At 45.9% G+C, this 20,810-nt stretch overlaps 2 protein-coding genes across 5 annotated transcripts; both read right to left on the bottom strand.

The window, feature by feature from the left end:
* Positions 1–8,825: 8,825 nt before the first annotated feature.
* Positions 8,826–14,697, bottom strand: LOC113243743 (retinol dehydrogenase 12-like). 3 transcript variants are annotated; one of them, XM_026482553.4, is made up of 6 exons: positions 14,406–14,697; positions 14,031–14,270; positions 13,690–13,779; positions 10,665–10,853; positions 10,043–10,149; positions 8,826–9,931 (listed from the first exon to the last, which is right to left on the bottom strand). In XM_026482553.4, the coding sequence occupies exons 1-6, from the start codon at positions 14,581–14,583 to the stop codon at positions 9,743–9,745; spliced, it is 993 nt and encodes a 330-aa protein (XP_026338338.1). In that variant the 5' UTR covers positions 14,584–14,697; the 3' UTR covers positions 8,826–9,742. The 3 variants fall into 3 exon arrangements, with proteins under 3 accessions (XP_026338338.1, XP_026338347.1, XP_057165267.1); XM_026482562.4 differs by having other exon boundaries at positions 10,123–10,149; positions 14,406–14,678; XM_057309284.1 differs by having other exon boundaries at positions 8,826–10,149; positions 14,406–14,678.
* A 539-nt stretch (positions 14,698–15,236) lies between these two features.
* On the bottom strand, positions 15,237–20,780 carry CUNH2orf81 (chromosome unknown C2orf81 homolog). Of its 2 annotated transcripts, XM_026482531.4 has the most exons (4): positions 20,634–20,780; positions 17,145–17,375; positions 16,828–17,049; positions 15,237–16,659 (listed from the first exon to the last, which is right to left on the bottom strand). In XM_026482531.4, the coding sequence occupies exons 1-4, from the start codon at positions 20,649–20,651 to the stop codon at positions 15,301–15,303; spliced, it is 1,830 nt and encodes a 609-aa protein (XP_026338316.3). In that variant the 5' UTR covers positions 20,652–20,780; the 3' UTR covers positions 15,237–15,300. The 2 variants fall into 2 exon arrangements, with proteins under 2 accessions (XP_026338316.3, XP_057165266.1); XM_057309283.1 differs by lacking the exon at positions 20,634–20,780 and having other exon boundaries at positions 16,828–17,029; positions 17,145–17,228.
* Positions 20,781–20,810: the final 30 nt, after the last annotated feature.

Here is a 20,810-nt window from a genome sequence, read left to right on the forward strand (position 1 = left end):
TGCTGTTTCCTAGAGGGAGGAGGTGGTCTTCAGGCTGAGAGACTTGGAGAGGCAATTGGGTAAAGGTAGACAGCAAGACACATGCAGAAGAAGGAAACTGGACCATTTTCTTATACCATACACAAAAATAGACTCAAAACAGATGAAAGACAAAAAGACCTAAATGTGAGACAGGAATCTATCAAAATCCTAGACGAGAACACAGGCAGCAACCTCTTTGACCTTGGCCGCAGCAACTTCTTGCTAGACACATCAGCAAAGGCAAGGGAAACAAAGGCAAAAATGAACTATTGGGACTTCATCAAGATAAAATCTTTTGCACAGCAAAGGAAACAGTCAACAAAACCAAAAGACAGCTGACAGAATGGGAGAAGATATTTGTAAATGTCTTATCAGATAAAGGGCTAGTATCCAAAATCTATAAAGAACTTATCAAACTCAACACCCAAAGAACAAATAATCCAATCAAGAAATGGGCAGAAGACATGAACAGATATTTCTCCAAAGAAGACATCCAAGTGGCCAACAGACACATGAAAAAGTTCTCCACAGCTCTCGGCATCGGGGAAATACAAATCAAACCCACAATGAGATACCGCCTCACACCAGTCAGAATGGCTAAAATTAACAAGTCAGGAAACGACAGATGTTGGCGAGGATTGGAGAAAAGGGAGCCCTCTTACACTGTTGGTGGGAATGCAAGCTGGTGCAGCCACTCTGGAAAACGGTATGGAAGTTCCACAAAAAGTTGAAAATAGAGCTACCCTATGACCCAGCAATTGCACTACTAGGTATTTACCCCAAAGGTACAAACATAGTGATTCAAAGGGGCACCTGTGCCCCAATGTTTATAGCAGCAATGTCCACAATAGCCAAAATATGGAAGGAGCCCAGATGTCCATCAACAGATGAATGGATAAAGAAGATGTGGTATATATATACAATGTAATACTACTCAGCCATCACAAAACGAAATCTTGTCACTTGCAATGATGTAGATGGAACTAGAAGGTATTATGCTAAGCAGAATAAGTCAGTCAGAGAAAGACAAATATATGATTTCATTCATATGTGGAATTTAAGAAACAAAACAGAGGAGCATAGGGGAAGGGAGGGAAAAATAAGATGAAAACAGAGAGGGAGACAAACCCATAAGAGACTCTTAACTATAGGAAACAAACTGAGGGTTGCTGGAGTGGAGGGGGGCTCGGGGATGGGGTAACTGGGTGATGGGCATTAAGGAGGGCACTTGATGGAATGGAGCACTGGGTATTATATGCAACTGATGAATCACTAAATTCTACCCCTGAAACTAATAATACACTATATGTTAATTAAATTAATTTAAATAAGTAAATAATTTATAGTTGAAGTATATTCATGTAGGCAACTTGTTTGAAACATATTTAGAAGTGTTTGAATACTGGATTGAATATACATTTTTAAACTTAAATTTAATTAAAATTAAAATTGAAAGTTCAGTTCCTCAGTCACATTAGCCACATTTCACGTACTTAATAGCTACATGTGGCCAGTGCTTTTGTATCGGACAGTCTAGAGATAGAACTTCAACCCTTCTTCCCTCTGCTTTTTTATACTTTTATGAGAGTTCTAGCCTTTCAAAAAGAACCGAATGTTCAATTCATCATTGCTTGGCTTTGTTACCACACACTAGTAGAGTGTGAGGGGACAAGGTGGCCCAGGGAGAGCCAGGCCTGCTGTTCCCCACTCCTTTCTGGGGTAGGGGTGGGGACAGTGTGAGGATGGTCCCTCAGGGGACCTTGAGGACTATGTAATAAGAACCCACTATGTGGGATAAGCCAGAACAATCATAAAAAGTTTCTCCTACAGTGGGAACGTAGGACCACACAAGTTCTATTGTAGAAATCATGGGAAAAACCGTATCTACAAATACAGATGTTTTGTTACATCAGGATCTCATTAGATTCCCTAAAATCAGGAATACAGAGATGTCCAATATGTCTGGTTCTAATCAACATTATATTTTAGAAAGTAACTGATAAGATAAAAAAGATATAAAAAAACATAAAAATTAGAAGGAAGAAATTAAACTGTAATTTCTCACAGATGATCTGATGACCTACATAGAAAATGTCAAAAGAATCTGAAAATTATTGGGACACCTGGCTGAATCAGTCAATGGAGTGACTCTTGCTCTCAGAGTTGTGGGTTCAAGCCCCACACTGGGTGTGGAGATTACTTAGAAATAGTCTTTAAGGGGTACCTGGCTGTCTCAGTTGGTACAGCATGCAACAACAAATCTCAGGGTTATGAGTTTGAGCCCCACATTGAGTGGTGATTACTTAAAATCTTAAAAAAGTTAAAAATAAAAATAAAGTCTTTTAAAAAGGAATCTGAAAATTATTAGATTTGATTTAAAAATAGCAAAGTGGCTAGATACAAAATCAACATAAAAATCAATTACATTTCCATAATCAATAATGAAAAGTTAAATAATATAATTTTTAAACAAAGTTGATGCATGTAGTCATAAACTTAACAAAATATGTGAACAACCAAATTATAAAATTGAGGACATTAAAGTTAGCCTAAATAAATGAGAGATATAGCATATTCACAAACAGGAGAATTTAATGTCATAAAGAAGTCATTATCCCATATTTATGTATTTGAAAGAATCCCAGTCAATAACCTACCAGGATATTCTAGGAACTTATGCTATCAAATTAGTCAATCTGTAGAGAAGAGCCCAGGGCCATAAATAGCCAAGAAACTCCTCCAGTAAAAGAGCACAGTTCAGGGGGCAGTGCTTATTTTAAAGTTGTTGTAATTAAGGCAATATGGTACTGATGTAGACAGAGAAAAAAAAAAGGAGACCATTAGAACAGAAAAGAGTCTAGACCTAAAACAAACACAAATACATATGAATGTTTGATATTTGACATAGTTTATATTATTGGTCGGTGGAAAAGAGACACACTATTCAACAAATGGTGCTGGAATAATCGGCTATACAAACACAAAAGGAGAGAAAGAAGGGAGGGAAGGAGAGAGGAAGGAATAAATGGGTGCTTCCATTTCTGGCAATAGAGGACTAAATATCATGGAAATTCCACCTGATATAGTGCAACTAAAAATGCTGGAATGCAACATTCACACATGCACGCACACGGACACGCACACGCACCTGCCCCCTGTATTGCCTAAATGAATTGGTGGGAAAGTAAGGGGATTCCTCAGAAGCTAGAGATGATGTGAAATTATAAATCCCAAGGCACAGATGATTACTGGAGCCAGTGTTTGGTAAACCAACCCTGAGTGGCCTGGAACTGGGGTTTAAAGGGCCTTAAGTAGGGACAGAAGACCACATCTGGGGTTGAGCCGAGAAGATTGGAATAGAAAACTACCACCCTCCTACACACACACATGAAGCCAAGAGAGTCAAGGAGTAACACCCCAGACATTGAACTTCAAAAAAAAAAAAAAGTGCCCCACGGGGAAAACAGTAGGATAAAAGCTTCTCATCCTTGGTTGAAGGTGTAATGGGAGAAAATCAAAATAATTCAAAATAATAAGCTTGTATTCACATAAGTTTGGGACCAGAATGTATATCACATGAGTGGCCAAAAAAATTCCAAGACAAAATCTAATTTAAAACGGTCCCAAATTGATATAGTACTCCCGGGAACTTGGCCAAACTAAATGTACACTTTAATCCCAGGCCTCCAATGAGTCCTATAGCTATAGTTCCAAGAACCATGAGTGTCCGAAGTTACCAAACACACAGAGAAACAAGCTACCACAAACTATTCACACCTACAAAGGTTACTGACACTGGAATTTTCAGTTACAGTATAAAAAATGAATATGTTTAATATGTTTTTAAAAACATAAAGGGGGAGCGCCTGGGTGGCTCAGATGGTTAAGCGTCCTGGGATCAAGCCCTGTGTCTGGCTCGCTTCTCAGCGGGGAGCCTGCTTCTCCCTCTCCCTCTGCTGTTCCCCCTGCTTGTGCTCTCCCGCTCTCTCTGTCAAATAAATAAATAAAATCTTTAAAAAAAAAACAAAAAACCAAACACAAGATCTTGGTGGCATGCTGCTAAGATCCTGTTAAAAATACATACATACATACATACATACATAAAGGGGGATTTACAATATAAGGAAGGAACAAGAGATTATTAAAATTGACTAGGTAGGGGCACCTGGGTGGCTCAGTCGGTTGAGCAGTCAGCTCTTGGTTTTGGCTCAGGTCATGATCTCGTGGGTTGTGGGATCAAGCCCTGAGTTGGGCTCCCCACTCAGAAGGGAGTCTGCTTGAGGATTCTATCCCTCTGCCCCTCTCCCCACTAGCCCTCGCACTCTCTCTCAAATAAATAAATTTTTTAAAAAATTGACTAGGTAGATTGGCAAAACAACCAATTATGAAACATAGTAATAAAACCGTAATTATTGTAATATAAAGTTATTGGATGGAATTAAAAAATGCAATCATGGTTGAAGGGAGAATTAGTAAACTGGAAAATAGATTTTAAAAAAATGAATCAGGGGCGCCTGGGTGGCTCAGTTAAGCGGCGGACTCTTGGTTTCAACACCCATCATGATCTTGGGGTCGTGAGATCGAACACTCCGTTGGGCTCTGCAGTCAGCACCGGATTCTGCTTGAGAGTCTTTCCCCCTCCCTCTTCCTCCCCCTCTGCTCCTCACCTCCCCACACACTTTCTCTCTCTCTCTCTAAAGTAAGTAAAATATTTTTTAAGAATATAAATTAAAAAATAAAAATAAAATAATAAATAAATAAATAAAAATGAACCAAAATACAGCTTTAACATACAAGAAGGAAAATGTGGAAGAGAGGTCAAGAGACATGAAGGATAAAGTGAGAAGGTCCAAACTTTATCTAATTGTAATTTCATAAAGAGAGAAGAAAGATAATGGAGGAGAGGCTGTGTTTAAAGAGAAATACAGGGGTGCCTGTGTGGCCTAGTCAGTTAATCATCTGCCTTCAGCTCAGATCATGATCCCCAGGTGCTGGGATCGAGTCCCACATCAGGTTCCCTCCTCAATGGGGAGTCTGCTTCTCCCTCTGCCCTTCCCCCTGCTCATGCTCTCACTCTCTCTCTCAAATAAACTTTTTTTAAAAAGGACAAATACAGAAGAAGCTTATCAGTGTTGGTCTTGGCAATGATTTTTTTTGGACAAGACGCCAAATGCACAAACTCAAAAGTAAAAATCAACAAACAGGACTACATCGAACTCAAAAACTGCACAGCAAAAGAAACAATGAACAATGACAGCCTGCAGAATGGCAGAAAATTTTTGTAAACCATATATTGGAAAAGGAATTAATATCCAAAAAACACGAAGAACTAGCACAATTTAACTACAAAAACAATCTGATTAAAGAAGGCAGAAGAATTGGGGCGCCTGGGTGGCTCAGTCGTTAAGCGTCTGCCTTTGGCTCAGGGCGTGATCCTGGTGTTCTGGGATCGAGCCCCACATCAGGCTCCTCCGCTGCGAGCCTGGTTCTTCCTCTCCCACTCCCCCTGCTTGTGTTCCCTCTCTCGCTGCCTGTCTCTCTCTCTATTGAATGAATAAATAAAATCTTTAAAAAAAAAAAAAAGGCAGAAGAACTAAATAGACCTTTTTCCAGAAAGGACCATCAAAATGACCAACAGGTACATGAAAAGATGCTCAACATCACTCATCATCAGGGAAGTGAAAATAAAAACCACAGTGAGGTACCACTTTAACACGCCTGTTAAAATGGCTATCATTACGAGCACAAGAGACAGCAGGTGCTGGTAAGGCTATGGTGACAATGGAACCCTTCTACATTGTTGGTGGGAAAGTAAATCAGTCCAACCACTATGAAAACAATATGGAGTTTCCTCAAAAAATTAAAAATAGATCTACTGTACGATCCAGCAATTCTACTTCTGGGTATATACCCAAAGGAAATGAAAACAGGTTTTCAACAGGACACATGCACCCATGTTTATCCCAACATTATTGACCATAGCCAAAATAATATGGAAACACCCAAGCACCCATCAATGGATGAATGGATAAAAAAAGATAGCTAGCTAGCTAGCTAGACGGGTAGATGATATAGAGAGCATATATACATGTATGTCTGTGTATATGTATATATACACACAATGAGATATTATCAGCCATGAGATAAAAGGATCTCTTGCCATTTGTGACAACAAGGATGGACCTTGAGCACTATGCTTAGTGAAATAAGTCAGACAGAGAAAGACAAATACTGTATGACATCATTGATATGTGCAATCTAAAAAAAAGTCAAACCTATGAAAAAACAGAAAGTAAAATGGTGGTTCCTAGGAGAGGGGGGATGTGAAGGATAAGATTAATGGTGTTTAAGGGCATAAACTTGTAATGAGTAGTACATAAGACGTAGAGCTCTGATGTACAGTATGATGGATACCCACAATAATATTGTACTGTAATGAGGTGGTGCGATAAATACTGCTTCCACAGCAGTCGTATTACAACATATAAATGTATCAAAGTAACATGCTGTATACCTTAAATTTTCAAAATGTACCATGTCAAATCTACCAAACAAATAAATAGAAATACAGGAGACATATATAACCTCAGATTCAGGAAACCCAAGGGATTCCCACCAGAATAAACAAAAAGAAATACACATCTGGATTAACAGTAGTGAAACTGCAGGAAAGTGATGACAAGGATAACATAATAAAAGGAGCAAGAGACAAAAAAAGCACTGTTAGAGTAACATCTGACTTCTCATAGCAACAATGAAAGCCAGAAGAGGAAAGATTATTATCTTCAACTGGATAAAAGACAATATCTGCCCGCCTATAATTCCTTAGCCAGCAAGATGATCCCTCAGAAATGGTGAAATAAAGACATTTTCAAGCCAATAAAACTGAGAAGGTTTATTATCATTAGACCCTGTATGAGTTTTCTATTGCTGCATAACCAGTCACTACACTCAGTGGCTTGAAAGAACCCATGCATTGCCTCACGGTTTCTGCGCGGCGGGAGTCTGGGTACAGATTAGCTGGATCCTCTGCTCAGGGTGTCGCCAGGCTGAAATCATGATGTCAGCCAGGACTGCAGTTTCATCTGGGCTGCAGGGGCTCTCCCAGACTCACTGGTATTGGCAGAATCCAGTTTGTTATGGCTGGAGAACGGAAGCCTTGACTCCTGGAGGCCAGGTGGTCCTCTCTACAGTGTGGCAGTTTATTTCTTCATGGTAAACAGGACGATCTTTCTGAGTTCTGGGAAGACCTGAACAATTTAAAAGGGCTCACCTGATAGGTCAGGTCCACCCAAAATAATCTCCTCTTTGATGAATTCAAAGTCAGCTGCTGACAGAGTTTAATTACATCAGCAAATCCCGTTTGTCAGCATATAAGGTAAACACGGGAGTGAAATTCCACCACATTCATGAGTTCTGCTCACAGTTGAGGAAAGGAGATTATACAGAATGTGTGCACAGGGAACTGTCTTAGTAAAATGCTGTGTACCTTAAATCCTCATCACAGGAGTTCAAAAGGATGTACTTCAGGTAAAAGGAAAATAATCCCAGGTGGAAGATCTGAGACACGAGAAAGAAGAGTAGGCAAAGAAAACATTAAACATATGGGTAAATCTACACAAATATGAACTACTTAAAATAACAACAGTATATTTGATTTGTGCAATTAACAAAATAACAATATCATCACAATATCAGGTTACAAAAGCATACAAATTCACAGAGAATAATTGTTAAAGAATTCTAATGTCTATGTATTTTTTGAAGGAAGTATAAAAATACTGACTAAAGAAACAACATGTTAAGTCTCTAGCACCTGATTGGTTCAGTCGGTTTAGCAGCCAGACCCTTGGTTTCAGCTCAGGTCATGGTCTCAGGGTTGTGAGATGGAGCCTTGAGCCTTGAGCCTCTCCTGGGCTCTGCACTCAGCGAGGAGTTGCGGAGTTGGCTTGAGATTCTGCCTCTGCCCCCCCCCCCACTCGCTGCTCTCTTTCTAGAATAAATAAAATCTTTAAAAAGAGAGAGAGAAACTGCTAAGTCAAATATGCAGGTTGAAATTTTTTTATTAACCACTAAAGAACAGATTATACACTTTCAAAACAAGAGAGGGAGTTTAAATTGGAAAAATCCTTCCACTACTCTCTGAGGCGCCCAACCAGCCTTCTTTCCCTTCTTCACTCAGGGTCAGACTCAGATCCCAGTGTGGTAGCCCTCTCAGCTTCTCCAGCTTCCTTCCCATTTTCTCTCGCAGCCATTTCCCCTAACAAGTTTCTTATACATTCAATCTCAACTTGGCGTCTGCTTCTCAGATGATGCTCCTGGACTAACACGAATCCCCAATTCGTTTTATGAAATGAATAGATCCATGACAGTGAAATGAGACAATGGCAATATGGGTAAAGAAAAGTACAGGCCAGGGGTGCCTGGCTGGTTCAGTTGCAAGAGCATATAACTCTTCATCTTGGGGTGGGGTCATGTGTTGGAGCCCTGTGTGGGGTATAGAGATGGCGTAAATAAAACTAAAACTTAAAAAAAAAGTGCAGGCCAGTCTCATTTATGAACATGGTACAAAGTGCTAAACAAAAACCTGAGTACGCTCAATTTAGCAATGTCTGTACAACACAGTGACCCGGAGGGCAAGGCTGTTATCGTGTTTACTTCAGAAATGCAAGCTTGGTTTAATACTAGTAGATCTTTTTCTTCTAGAAAAAGAAAAGAATAGTGGAAAGGGAAGAAGTAAAGCTGTTATTTTTCCTAGACGGTGTGATTTTCTATGTAAAAAAACCCAAAGCACCTACAGATAATTCATTAAAATAAGTAATTTATTATAGTCATTTGATAGACAATCAGCACACAGATTAAAGCATCATTTACAATAGCATAAAAATGAAGGTACCAGAATTAAATATAATAAAACTGGTGTAAAATCTTTACAGATAAAATTATTTAACATTTTGTAAAGATATTAGAAAGAGTTAAGTAGGTAGGAGTATACCTTGCTCGAGGCTAGGAAAACAATATCATAAAAATGTCAATCCTCCCAAGTAGATGCAATGGAACCACAGAAAGGTCCGTGTGTGTGTGTGTGTGTGTGTGTGTGTGTGAAATTTGAAGAGCTGATCCCAAAATGTATATAGATGAACAAAGACCCTGAGAGAAAAACAATGGGCTCCCAGCACCAGACTTCACCGACCTCGTTGCTTGGCTTATTGCTTGCGACGTTGGCTTGGTCTGATGGAAAGGTGGAACGATCATCTGCTCAGCTACAGTACCAGTTGGGAGACAACCCTCTGTGGAGTGCTGTCCTACAGGATGCTATAAATGCTTTAATCCAGAGGGCACGGTGTGGTGCTGTCTGCCCCAAACCAGGAAGCACACATGAAGAAACCAAGAGGTACACGTGGAAGTTTCCCTTCTCACCAGGACCCCTAATTCCCACTGGAAGGAGTTTGACTCCCTCTCACCACAAAGTGGGATTCTGTAGGTTGGGAGATCCTAGTAGCCAAGGGAGGAATACTTTCATCAGAGAACTGGCAGTAAAGTAGAAGCTGAAACTATCCTCTGGCTAATGTGAGCTTTCATGCCCCCGAGCCAACAAGAAGAGGAAGTGATCGCTATACCAAACAAGAAGATTGATGCTTGGAGCCAATAAACAAAAGGCAGATCAGAGTAAGGGCTGGGAGTCGACTGAATGGCAAGTCAGGGCAGGGATCCCAGGGCATCAGTCCATCTTATCGAGGTTGGTTAGCCGGACCGAGGCATTCCAGAGGCTTTGGGCCACTTGAGGATCCTGAGCAGCTTTAGTGGGAAGAGTTATCATACAGGAGCTGCTAAAATATTTTCCAGAAACACCGTCCAGCTCCTTTGCCAAGCTCAGGTAGAGGACTGGGATCGCACCTTGTCTGATGTCCTGTAGAGGGGAAGAGGAGTCAGGCCAAGCTGTCTCTCCCTTGCTGGGGACACACAGAAGCACAGCCCTGCCCCACCCTGTCCAGGCTGAGCCAGCTCCTCCCCTCCCCACCTTACAGAAGAAGGAGAAGAGCCAGAAGACGAAGCGGTAGGACCAAGAGAAATGCTTCATGATCTCTGTGTATACTACACCTGGGTCCACGGAGTTCACAGTCACACCTGAGAGGACGAGACACAGGTACAGTGCAAAGTGAAAGGAGAGGGGGCTGTTGGGAAGAAAGAGGGAAAGGCTGTTGGGAAGAAAGTGGTTCTCCAGTGTGCAATGACGGGAGGATCCTACCAGGTCTGTTGGGCAGAGGTCACTAGAGACTCGGGGAGGCGCCAGGGAAGTCAGTCCTCCGGAACTTACACAAATGGTGGCATTCAAGCCAATGAGGAGCCGGATGTATTTGAAAGTGCTGGATGAAATTTAGGAGGGACAATGGATGGTGTTGGTTTTGGAGAATACTGAGAGGAGAAGGGTGTTGTGAGTGGTAAGAGAGTTGGAAAGACTGAAGAGGAGATGTGAAGACAGGGTTGAGGGAAATAGAGGCCGCACGGGTGATGAATGGAGATTAACAGCTGGCCTGGAGGACACGGGGAGTAGTTTATGGCCAGGACATGTTGGGATGAGATGTGAAGTGCTAGGAGGTGGTGCTGGGGATAGAGGAGTAGGGGGTGTCAGAGGCAATTACCTGTCCCTTGAAGTCTCCGGGCAAGCTCCCCAGTGAAGGAGGTCAAGAGCAGTTTGCTGCAGTCATAGTTCTGGTTAAAGGCCAAAGGCTTACCAGCGCCTGTCAGGTGTTTCTCATCAACATACCCATATGCATGCCGAAAGGAAGACACATTCACTACCCGGGCTGACCCTGCCCGTTGTAGGGCCCCTGGTGGAAAGAGGACCACACTCCTTCAATCCAAGTTCTGGAGTGAACTCCCATACCCACTCCCCAGCCTGCCGCTCCAGGAAACTCAAAGAAAGTAGAGATCATCCAGGGCTTTCAGGATAGGGTCAGTGGGCCCCCCAACCCCATGTTCCCTGGGCTAGGCACAGGACAGCTCAATGTGAATGGAAACTTCGTTTTCATTAGTTATTTTCCTAACATTTTTCCTCCACTTTTACTGTAGTGTTTGGATTTTTGTCTTGCTTTTCTTCCACTTGTCAGCTGGAGCTACTTTAACTGACCCCTGTTTATGTTTTCCCTCACTGGTGGCTAAGAGAGAAAAGCAAAGGTTGGAGACACTGTGAAAGCTGTCTTTGCTGCATTCATCACATGAATGTTCATTAGGTGTCTGGACTATGGCAAACACCAAGACAGATGCTAAGGACATAAGGGTGCTAGGTTGAGGGGTGGAAGAAATGTATGTAGAGATACTTGGGAAAGTGTTTTCTTAAAAATCTAGCTATCAGGACACCTGGGTGGCTCAGTCCGTTAAGCATCTGCCTTTGGCTCAGGTCATGATCCCAGCGTTCTGAGATAGAGTCCCGCACGCACGGTGCTCCTTGCTCAGCGGGGAGCCTGCTTCTCCCTCTGCCTGCAGCTCTCCCTGCTTGTGCTCTCTCTCTCTTTCCCTGACAAATAAATAAATAAATAAAATGTTTAAAAACCCAGCTATCTTCCGAAGTAACAAAAATAGAATTACAATCAATACTACAAGTTAAATCTTAAAAAATTATCCTACTATATATCTATATCTATATCAAGTCTGGATTATATAAAATATGAAAAATAGTAGTTGTCACATACGAGTTTACAGTGTTAAAAATGCCAAAACTATTTTGAGCCGTACATTTAAATTACAAATCACAAATGAAAAACTGAGGTGTTATTTAGCCCAAATTTACTGGAGAGAAAATTATTCTTGAAGAGAACAGACCCCAGACTTGCAGGCATAGTGGCATAAAGACCAAAGGGGCTCACACCCTAGTTGGAGACAGGTCCTCATGGAACAATGTCGATGTGGGAATGGGGATGTATACAGGGCTGGGGAGCCCTGTAAATGGGGGGCTCCTGGGGGAGGCAGGGCAGGATCCACAGCACAGGCGGTATCTGGTCTGTCTTGGCAGAGGAACGAAAGTCTGTCAGCTAAAAGAGTGGGAAAGGATATTCCACATAGAGGCGAGCACATGTGCAAAAAGGAGAGCCAGAGGGGAAAAATACAAGGGCCGAGAGCTACAGAGCATAGCTACAGACTGCTGGAGAGGAGAGAGTGGATTAAGGAAGGGTGGAAGGTGAGGCTCTCAGTCTGTGGGGGGGTCTGTGCATGGAGAGAAGGGACTTAGAGTTTCTCCTCTAAAGGATAGAGTACCTTCCAAGGATATTAAGCAAGTGGTATGGTGAAAAGTGATTGCTACAAGTGGCAGGAGGAAGAATAGAGAAGGGGAGGAGATGGGATACCTGGGTGGCTCAGTTGGTTAAGCGTCTGCCTTCGGCTCAGGTCATGATCTTAGGGTTTGGGATGGAGCCCCACATCGCATCACATTGGGCTCCTTGCTCACTGGGAGCCTGCTTCTCCGTTGTCTACCACTCCCCCTGCTTGTGCTCTCTCTCTCTGACAAATTATTAAAATCTTTAAAAGAGAAAGAGAGAGAAGGGAAGGAGAGAAGACAGTTTAAAAAAAGAGAGAGAGAAGGGAAGGAGAGAAGACAATTTAAGAAAATACGACTAGGCAAGGTGCAGACAGGGTGTTACGATTTGTCGAAAGGGGGACAAAGTTACTACTTGCGAATGCATAGAGTTTTGCCTTGCTCTTTGTTCCCTTTCCAGTTGGGGTTAATTTAATTAGCCACTGAACAGCCCATGAGATCCTGAAAACAGGAATTGCCTCCCAAGAGGGGAATGGGTAGCTGATTTCCAAGGAGAGGAGGAGACTTTTTAAATGTAATCTTTTTTGTACACTTTCAATTTTGTGTTTTGGACACGTATTACCTAACCCAAACAATTGATCTGATTTAAGAGTTTATTTATCCCACAGAGAGAGAGAGACAGCGAGAGAGGGAACACAAGCAGGGGCAGTGGGAGAGGGAGAAGCAGGCTTCCCGCTGAGCAGGGAGCCCGACATGAGGCTCGATCCCAGGACCCCGGGATCACGACCTGAGCCAAAGGCAGACGCTTAAGGACTGAGCCACCCAGGAGCCCCGATTGATTTTATTTTAAGGAGGCTATTACACAGTCCAGGAGAAGATGTCAGGAGGAAGGCGCCTGCCCCTCACTCTGCCCCAGCCTCCCCAGGAAGAACCTAAACTTCCTTAATCAGAAAGTATTAAAAAATCAGAAAGTCAGAGGACTCCGGCCCAAGACAGAGATGTGTTCTGTCTCAATTCCTGGTGGACCTTGAACTATCTGGGAGCAGGAAGTAGGTCTTCTTGGTGTCTATGTTCCTAGTGGTCTAGCGCTCCCCTTAAGAAGCTTTTGTGGAGATGACTGACTCTACCGGTCTAGGTAAAATGCCGAGCTAGGGGAAGGAGAGGTGAGATCTTAAATCCCTTGCTGGTTGTATTGGGGGCTGACTGATTTCATTACCAGCCTCCTACTCCTGACTTGTGTCAGGTGGGTTCCCCTGCTGTGTATGTGTGTTGAGGGGGAAGCATACTGGGTCATCACTCAGTGAGCAGCTGGGGCCAAGGGAAAGGAAGTGGCCATGGGGACAGTAAGCCACAAAAATGCCAGGGGAATGGAGAAGTAAGGGCGGCACAGAAGGGAGGCACCCATTCTTCCTTACCTTGGAGTAGATTTGTAAGCAGGAAGGGCCCAACATAGTTAGTGGCAAAGGTGAGATCAAGGCCCTCTAGGGTAAGTGTCCTGGGGAATCCTGGGAGGAGAGGAGAACACAGACAGCGGGTAATGGAAGGAGACAAGATCTGGGAGCTAGATTGGTGTCCGGTAGAAACGCACAGGGACATGTATGTGCAAGGCTGGGGGCAATAACTTAAGGTAGGCTTGTTAAGGTTGTGTGTGACTTCAGGTTTTTCAGCAGGAGGTGCAGGTTAGGTTTGGTGGATGCCTGCTTTAGGGTCCCTGAACTGGAAAGGGGGCTCCTGAGATATGTCTGGGGAAACATACCGCAGATGCCAGCATTGTTAACGAGCAGATGTATCTCAGGGTACTCCTGCAGAAGCCACCGGGCAAAGCTCCGGATGGAGGCCATGGAGCTCAAGTCCACCTGGCAAAGCAGGAGAAGGTCGTCCTTTGAGGCTGCTCGGATCTCAGCCAGGGCTTGCTGTCCACGCTCCCAGCTGCGGCAGGCGAGAATCACACGGGCCCCACGGCGGGCCAGCTCCTGGGATACAGCCTTCCCGATGCCTATAGAAGGGCAGCTTCAGAGCAGGCCAGCCTTGGCAGCGACCAGAGGTGCTGGTCCTCAACCCCCACCCTCCCCACCGGGGCTGCTGGGGACTGAGGCACCCGGTGAGGCAGCGGGATGAGAAGAGCACTCACCGCTGGTGGCTCCAGTGACCACCGCTGTCTTCCCAGTCAGGTCTGCAGCGCACCGCTCGAGGTCCCAAAGATAAGACTCATGCCAGAGCCGCACACTTCGTCTAAACAGGAGGACCAGCATGAGCAGGACAAAGCCAGGGCCCCGGAGCGGGGCACTGAGGAGAGACCACCGCGACATGGCAAAGACTGGCCGGTCTGCCGCCGAGGAGCTGGGCTGCGGCGGGCAGGCACGGCGGGGAGGAGCCGCACAGAGCTGCGCGCGGATTAGCAGTCAGGCTGGTGCGGGGCCGAGCACACAAGATTTAAAGAGGCGACTCTCAGATTTGTTCACGCACCTGTTTGGACTGGGGAGTGAATTCCACCTTAAATCGCAAGCCGGACATTTGATTGCCTCACCGCTATCTCTGGCCCAGAGTCAGCACTCCTTTGAGCCTTGTGCAGGCTGATGGTTGTCTCCAAGTGAAACCTGGACTTGCACCCTAAACTGAATTGGTGAATTCCAGGGATTGGAGAAGCAAGATATCAAATTCCTCCTGTCTTTAATCGTGTGCTTAAGCAGGGCCGTCAGCTTCCTCCCCTAGTGCAAGGAGACTCTGAGTGATTCCAGCTGAGACAGACCCGTGTTGCGGCCCTTATGGCTACTCCTTTGTGGAGAGGGGGATGGCTCTCCAGAATGCCTCTGCTGGGGAGCAACAGTGACCCTAGTGCAGGGTCTCCCAAGGGTGGAAACAGGGTTATTCCCTGGCACCAGTGTTCTCTATTCTTCTAGAACTGCAGGACAACTGCTCCTGAGTGAACACCCTTGGAAGAAACTCACAGAGACATCAGGCCAACTCTTAAGGCGACTCAGGTGTTTATTCTGGCAAGCAGAAAGGAGGACCGGACTGCCTGAGCTTCAGGGCCCAGAAGAGGGCGGGTGCTTGGGGAGGGGTGACCACACTTTGGGGGTTGGGTGCTTCACCAGTTGTCTCACGGACACCTGAGGCTTTGGGGCATCTGTCTGGATGGGGTGCAGTTCAATGGGGAGAGAGATGCCGCTTTCTTTGTCCTCCTGCTGGGGTACTGCAGCCCTGAGCAGCACCTGGGTGCTTGGGTTCCGCATGCTCACACCAGGAGCCAGCTTCATTGCATCAAGCAGCAACATGGGCTTCCACATCACCTGGGACGTGGCCTCAAGGACTCGGGGTGCTGTTTGTGGCCACCTGTGAGGATCCTGACCCTCCCGGTCCCTGGGATCCAGGCCCTGTGGATTTACACGGCTACGGCCGGCCCACATCTCGCTCAGCAACTCAGCCTCCCCCTCCCAGCCACTGGGCCACTTGGCACCAGGCCACAGTTTGGGGCTGGGGCTCCGGGCCAGATCAGGGAAGGCTGGGTGCGTGGCAAGAAAGCCAAGCCCAGGTCTGGGAAAGGGCAATTTTGACCCAAAGCCTGGCGATGGTAGGCCTAAGCTTAAAGTGGGGGACTGGAGGCCAGGGCTCCGGCCCAAGGCATGGAAAGGAGCGCTAGGTGGGAGAGAGAAGAAAACTGTCGGGGAGACGCAGACACCGGGTCCGGGTGCTAGTGGTCTGGCGGGGGGCTGGGGAGCCTCGGACTTCGCAACCCTTCGGCGCCCGCGGTAGGCTTCCAGGGGGCGTGCCTCGGAGTCCGGAACCAGAACCTCGACGAGCGGGCGCACCCAATGGCGTGGCAGGCGCGTGGGGTCCAGACGCACCCCAGCCTTGTGGCCCATCCTGTAGGGAAGTCGGCCCCGCAGCGCATCCGCGAACCTGGGCTGCCGTGGCTCTAATGAGGCGAAGCGGCCCAGCGCGGTGGAGGCGCCCACGGAAAGGCCGGCCCCCGACACCCCCGAGTTGATGCGGGGCACATCCTCTGTCTTGCGCTTCAGCCCGTCCCCAGCTACATGCGGCTGGGACGTGCAATAATGGAGGTCCTCCAGCAAGGACTGGGAGTCGCGGGGCTGTGCCCTCGGGGCCAAGGTCTGGGTGCTGGCTACTTGGGACAGCTCCAGAGAAGGGTGGGGACTGCCATCCGGAGCCAGCTCCACCGACGGCTGGCGGCTCACGTTCAAGGACCGCACCGTGGCCTGGTGGTCTCTAGCCTGGACGTCCAAGTCCACTAAAGGACCCCCAGACCCTGTCTCCTGAAACAGCTCTGGGGTAGGTGGGGGGCCCGGAGTGAATTGCAGCTCTGGAGAATGCTCCCAAGATTCCATCTGCTCCTGAGAGCCTCTCGCCATCACTCTCCCTTGGTCCTAGGGAAATGCATCGGGGGTTGGGGTGGAGGGTGGGTAGTGAGACGTGGGAAAGAGGACAGAGGAACTAAAGGTAGAGGAGTCCAGGGAGGCCCTGAGGAGAAGGAAGAGGCAGCAGGGCTCAGGGTAGGGGGGTGGGGGTCGGAAGGAGCTGGGGGCTGGGCTTACCTCGCCTTGGAAGATCTCCTCCGGCCCCATGAAGGCGGGCGCATGCAGCACAGGCACTGATCCCTGAGCCCAGGCATCTGTCGTGCATGCAAAGGGTTCCTCGTCCTCGCCCCACGTGGGGTCCTCGGCCACTGCAGATTCTCCCTCATCCCTGGCCAGGAAGCGCCACTCAGTGATCTGTAGCATGGCTTCTCGGGCCTGGCTAATGGTGAATGGAATGCACTATGGAGGTGAGAGAGGGTCTCAGCCCAGGGGGGGGGCCGGAGGGATGGGTGGGTGGGTGAAGAGGGGTCTGGAGAACCTGGATCCAGGCCCACCTGCTGGGTCAAGTAGACTTTGAAGGCAGAGTCTATGACACGCGCCAGCAGATCAGCCAAGATGTCCCCCACAACATCCTCTCCCTCCTCTAGAGCCATGAGCGCCATCCATTCAGCCTCCGTGAGCCGCCCGGGCACGATGTCCACCTGTGGCACCTGCACCGCAAGAGGCCGCGCCTTTTCCGCCTTGGATCGGGTCACCCCGCGGTCCCGGATCTGTCTCTCCTGCCTCTGTGATGAGAAAACAGGGCAATCAGGGCAGGAAACAGAGAAGTGGAATGGAGAAGCAGCTATAAGCTAGGAGGAAGCTTTCTCAAGCTGTCCAGTAGGAAGGAAAAGCCTTTTGAAAGGAACGATTTACGAAAAACCTACTATATTTCAGATGCATTTTAGATGTTTGACCTAGCTAATTTATTTTTTTAAGATTTATTTATTTGTTTGAGAGAGATGGGGGGAGGGTCAGAGGGAGAGAATCTTTCAAGCAGACTCCCCGCTGAGTGGGGAGCCAGACATGGGGCTCCATCTCTGGACCCTGAGATTATGACCTGAACTGAACCCAACAGTGGGAGACTTAACTGACTGAGCCATCCAGGTGCCCCTGATCTAGCTAATTTAATTTTCATAACAGCTCACTAAGCCCATTTTACAAAGAAACTGAAAGGACACAAGTTAGCCATTGCTTGCTTGAGATTACAGAGTACACACTGGCTATGTATCGCTCTAACGCCACAGTCCCAGCTATTGGCACTAGCTCAAAAGGTTCAAATTTCTTGAGAGTTCAGAGAAATTAAGAACAAGTCAATAAATGGTTAGTGTTCTGGGGCTCCTGGGTGGCTCAGTCGTTGAGCGTCTGCCTTCGTCTCAGATCATGATCCCAGCGTTCTGGGATCGAGCCCCACATCGGGCTCCCTGCTTGGCCGGAGGCCTGCTTCTCCCTCTCCCACTCCCCGTGCTTGTGTTCCCTCTCTTGCTGCCTCTCTCTGTCAAATAAATAAAATCTTTAAAAAAAAAATGGTTAGTGTTCTTTAGAGTCTCCTCTGTTCCCCCAAATCAACTTAGATCCTCATTTTACAATATACATCTAAATAAACTCCAGATGGATTAAAGGATACACACACACAAATGAAACAAAAATAAAATGTAGGAATAAATAGGTTAAATTGTCGTATAATCTCTGAGTTAGAAAAAACTGCCTAAGCATAAAAATCATGTACAAAATAATAAAGAAATAGCTAGAGAGGTGTATACATATAGGCAAAATTTTCCTATACTTATTTTTAAGACACTCCTAATTACAAGTTGACAGTAGTTACCATTTATTGGCACTTAAGTGTAAGTTAAGTTACAAGCATTGACTCAAGTCCTACATTTTTATTTTCTTTTTTTTTTTTTTTAAAGATTTTATTTATTTGTTTGACAGAGAGAGAGAGAGAGCGTGAGAGCACAAGCAGGAGGAGCGGTAGGCAAAGGGAGAGGGAGAAGCAGGCTCCCCGCTGAACACAGAGCCTGACGTGGGGACGTGGGGCTCGATCTCAGGACCCTGGGATCAAGACCTGAGCCAAAGGAAGATGCTTAACTGACTGAGCCACCCAGGTGCCCCAGTCCTACATTTTTAGACTACATACTATTTTTATCCTCATTTTACAGAATTTGTCCAGATGACACAGCAAGGAAGTAGTGGAGTCATAATCCATATGCAGGTCTGTCTGACTCTAGAGCCTGACTTTATCCTGCTTTCCAAAATAAAATTTTAAAAAACTGCAACAAATATAAAAAAGGTTAAATATCCCCAAGTATATTAAAAACTCATGTAAAAAATAAAATCATAAGACCCCAAGGATAATAAGCAAAGGACATGACATTTCACAAAAATGGAACTGTAAATGACTAAGAAACATTTGAAAAGATGTCCAACCTTCAAAAACATCAGTTCCAGTTTTATGAACACATCCAAAGGCATATCCTGAAATGAAAATAAAAATATATCCTCCAACATATTCCCTGTGTTGTCATTTATAATAGCAGAATATTGAAAACTTATTTCTAACAAAAAGAATACATATGGCTAATTGTGTGTACCCTATACTAAGGAATTTTATGCATCGATTAAAGATAATTTTATTTTGCAATAGGATAGGTAATGATAAATGAGAGAAACAGGATACAAAATTACATACCAAGTATCATCTCAGATATAAAAACCAGTATACGTTAAAGAAAAGGAAAACACCAAAACTGTAACAGTGGTATGTTTCTTTCTTGTGCTCTTCTCTATTTTATAAGTTCTCTACAATGAGTCTCTTTTATAATCAAGAAAAATCCACATTAAAAGAAAAAGACTAGTTCCATAAGTTCATTTTAGGGACATAGGAAACTTACTAGCAGATTCTTGGGAGCCTTCTCATTTTCCTACAAGTCTCCCTGAACTTGGTTCCTTCCAAAATTTACCTCTAAAGGTAATCTTCCCAAATCTCTACCTCCTCACCCTCGACCTATTGCCTCATACCAGATGTCCCCTCAAATTCATTCTTCCCCATATCTGGTGTTTCCTAAACCTTACACTGGACTCAAAATCCCTTACGACTCATTTCCCTTCTCTGGTAATGAAAACAGCCCTGGTGACAAGCCCAGGGAATAGCCCACAGCCCAGTCCAGGCTTGGGCAGAGCAGGACAGGTAGGGCTGGGAGAGGAGAGCCAGTTCCTTAGACTTACTCTCCCAGCCTCACCTGTGCCACCCTTGATAGTGACTGTACCTAGATGTGGCCTGACCAGAGAGGTCAGAGATATTATTACACAAAGTCTCCTCAAATCTGCTTTATTAAAAAATTTCCTGGCTTTTGGGGCACCTGGGTGGCTCAGTAGGTTAAGCCTCTGCTCTTCATTTCTGCTTAGGTCATAATCTCACAGTGGTAAGATCAAGCCCCCAAGAATGGAGCTCCCAGTCAGCGGGGAGTCTGCTTGAGACTTTCTCTCTCCCTCTGCCCCTCCCCAACCGCCCCTCTCGCGCGGGCTCTCTCTAAAATAAAAAGAAGCCTTAAAAAAATTATTGGTTTTTAAGCAATTTGACTTTCAAGTGCAGCCTCAGAGTTGTTGTTTAATCAATTCCTTCCTCCTAAAAGCCTTGAAAGGGAGTTTCTTTAGCAACACCGCTCCCCAAGGCCTGACCAATTCTGATTTATCCATTTAAATGGGCGCCTCAGTGTAAGAGACTTATTACATGCATCAGCTGCTTCCAAAGTCAGTTCCTGCTCTTGGGCTCTGCACCATACATTTGACTTTTTCCCTCAGGTTCCGAGTGTGACAAAGCGTGTTAGTGTGCGTGGCGCAGGTGCAGATTTTCTGCCCAAGACCGACGTGGCTTCCTTGGTGACCATGAACGCCCGCATGGTGGGCGGGCGGCGGCGGGCATGGGGCCGACCCATGGTTCCCCACACCGATTTTAAAGCGGATTCCGGCTGTGGCCCACCCCCAGCTGAGCTGAAGCTCACCGAGCCTTCGTGAGCCATCGCCGCAGCTGTCGCTCCAACCCCGGGGCTGCCGCGGCTTCCCGGCCTTGCTCCTGCCGCCTCGCCTAACCGTCGCCCTAGCAACGGCGCGGTGCACGCTGCGGCTGACCCAGAGTTGAGCGGCTCGTCCCGCCCACGGTTGCCTTGGCAACCGCGCCG

The sequence above is a fragment of the Ursus arctos genome, unplaced genomic scaffold, assembly GCF_023065955.2.
Source record: "Ursus arctos isolate Adak ecotype North America unplaced genomic scaffold, UrsArc2.0 scaffold_8, whole genome shotgun sequence".
Classification (NCBI taxonomy): Eukaryota; Metazoa; Chordata; class Mammalia; order Carnivora; family Ursidae; genus Ursus; species Ursus arctos.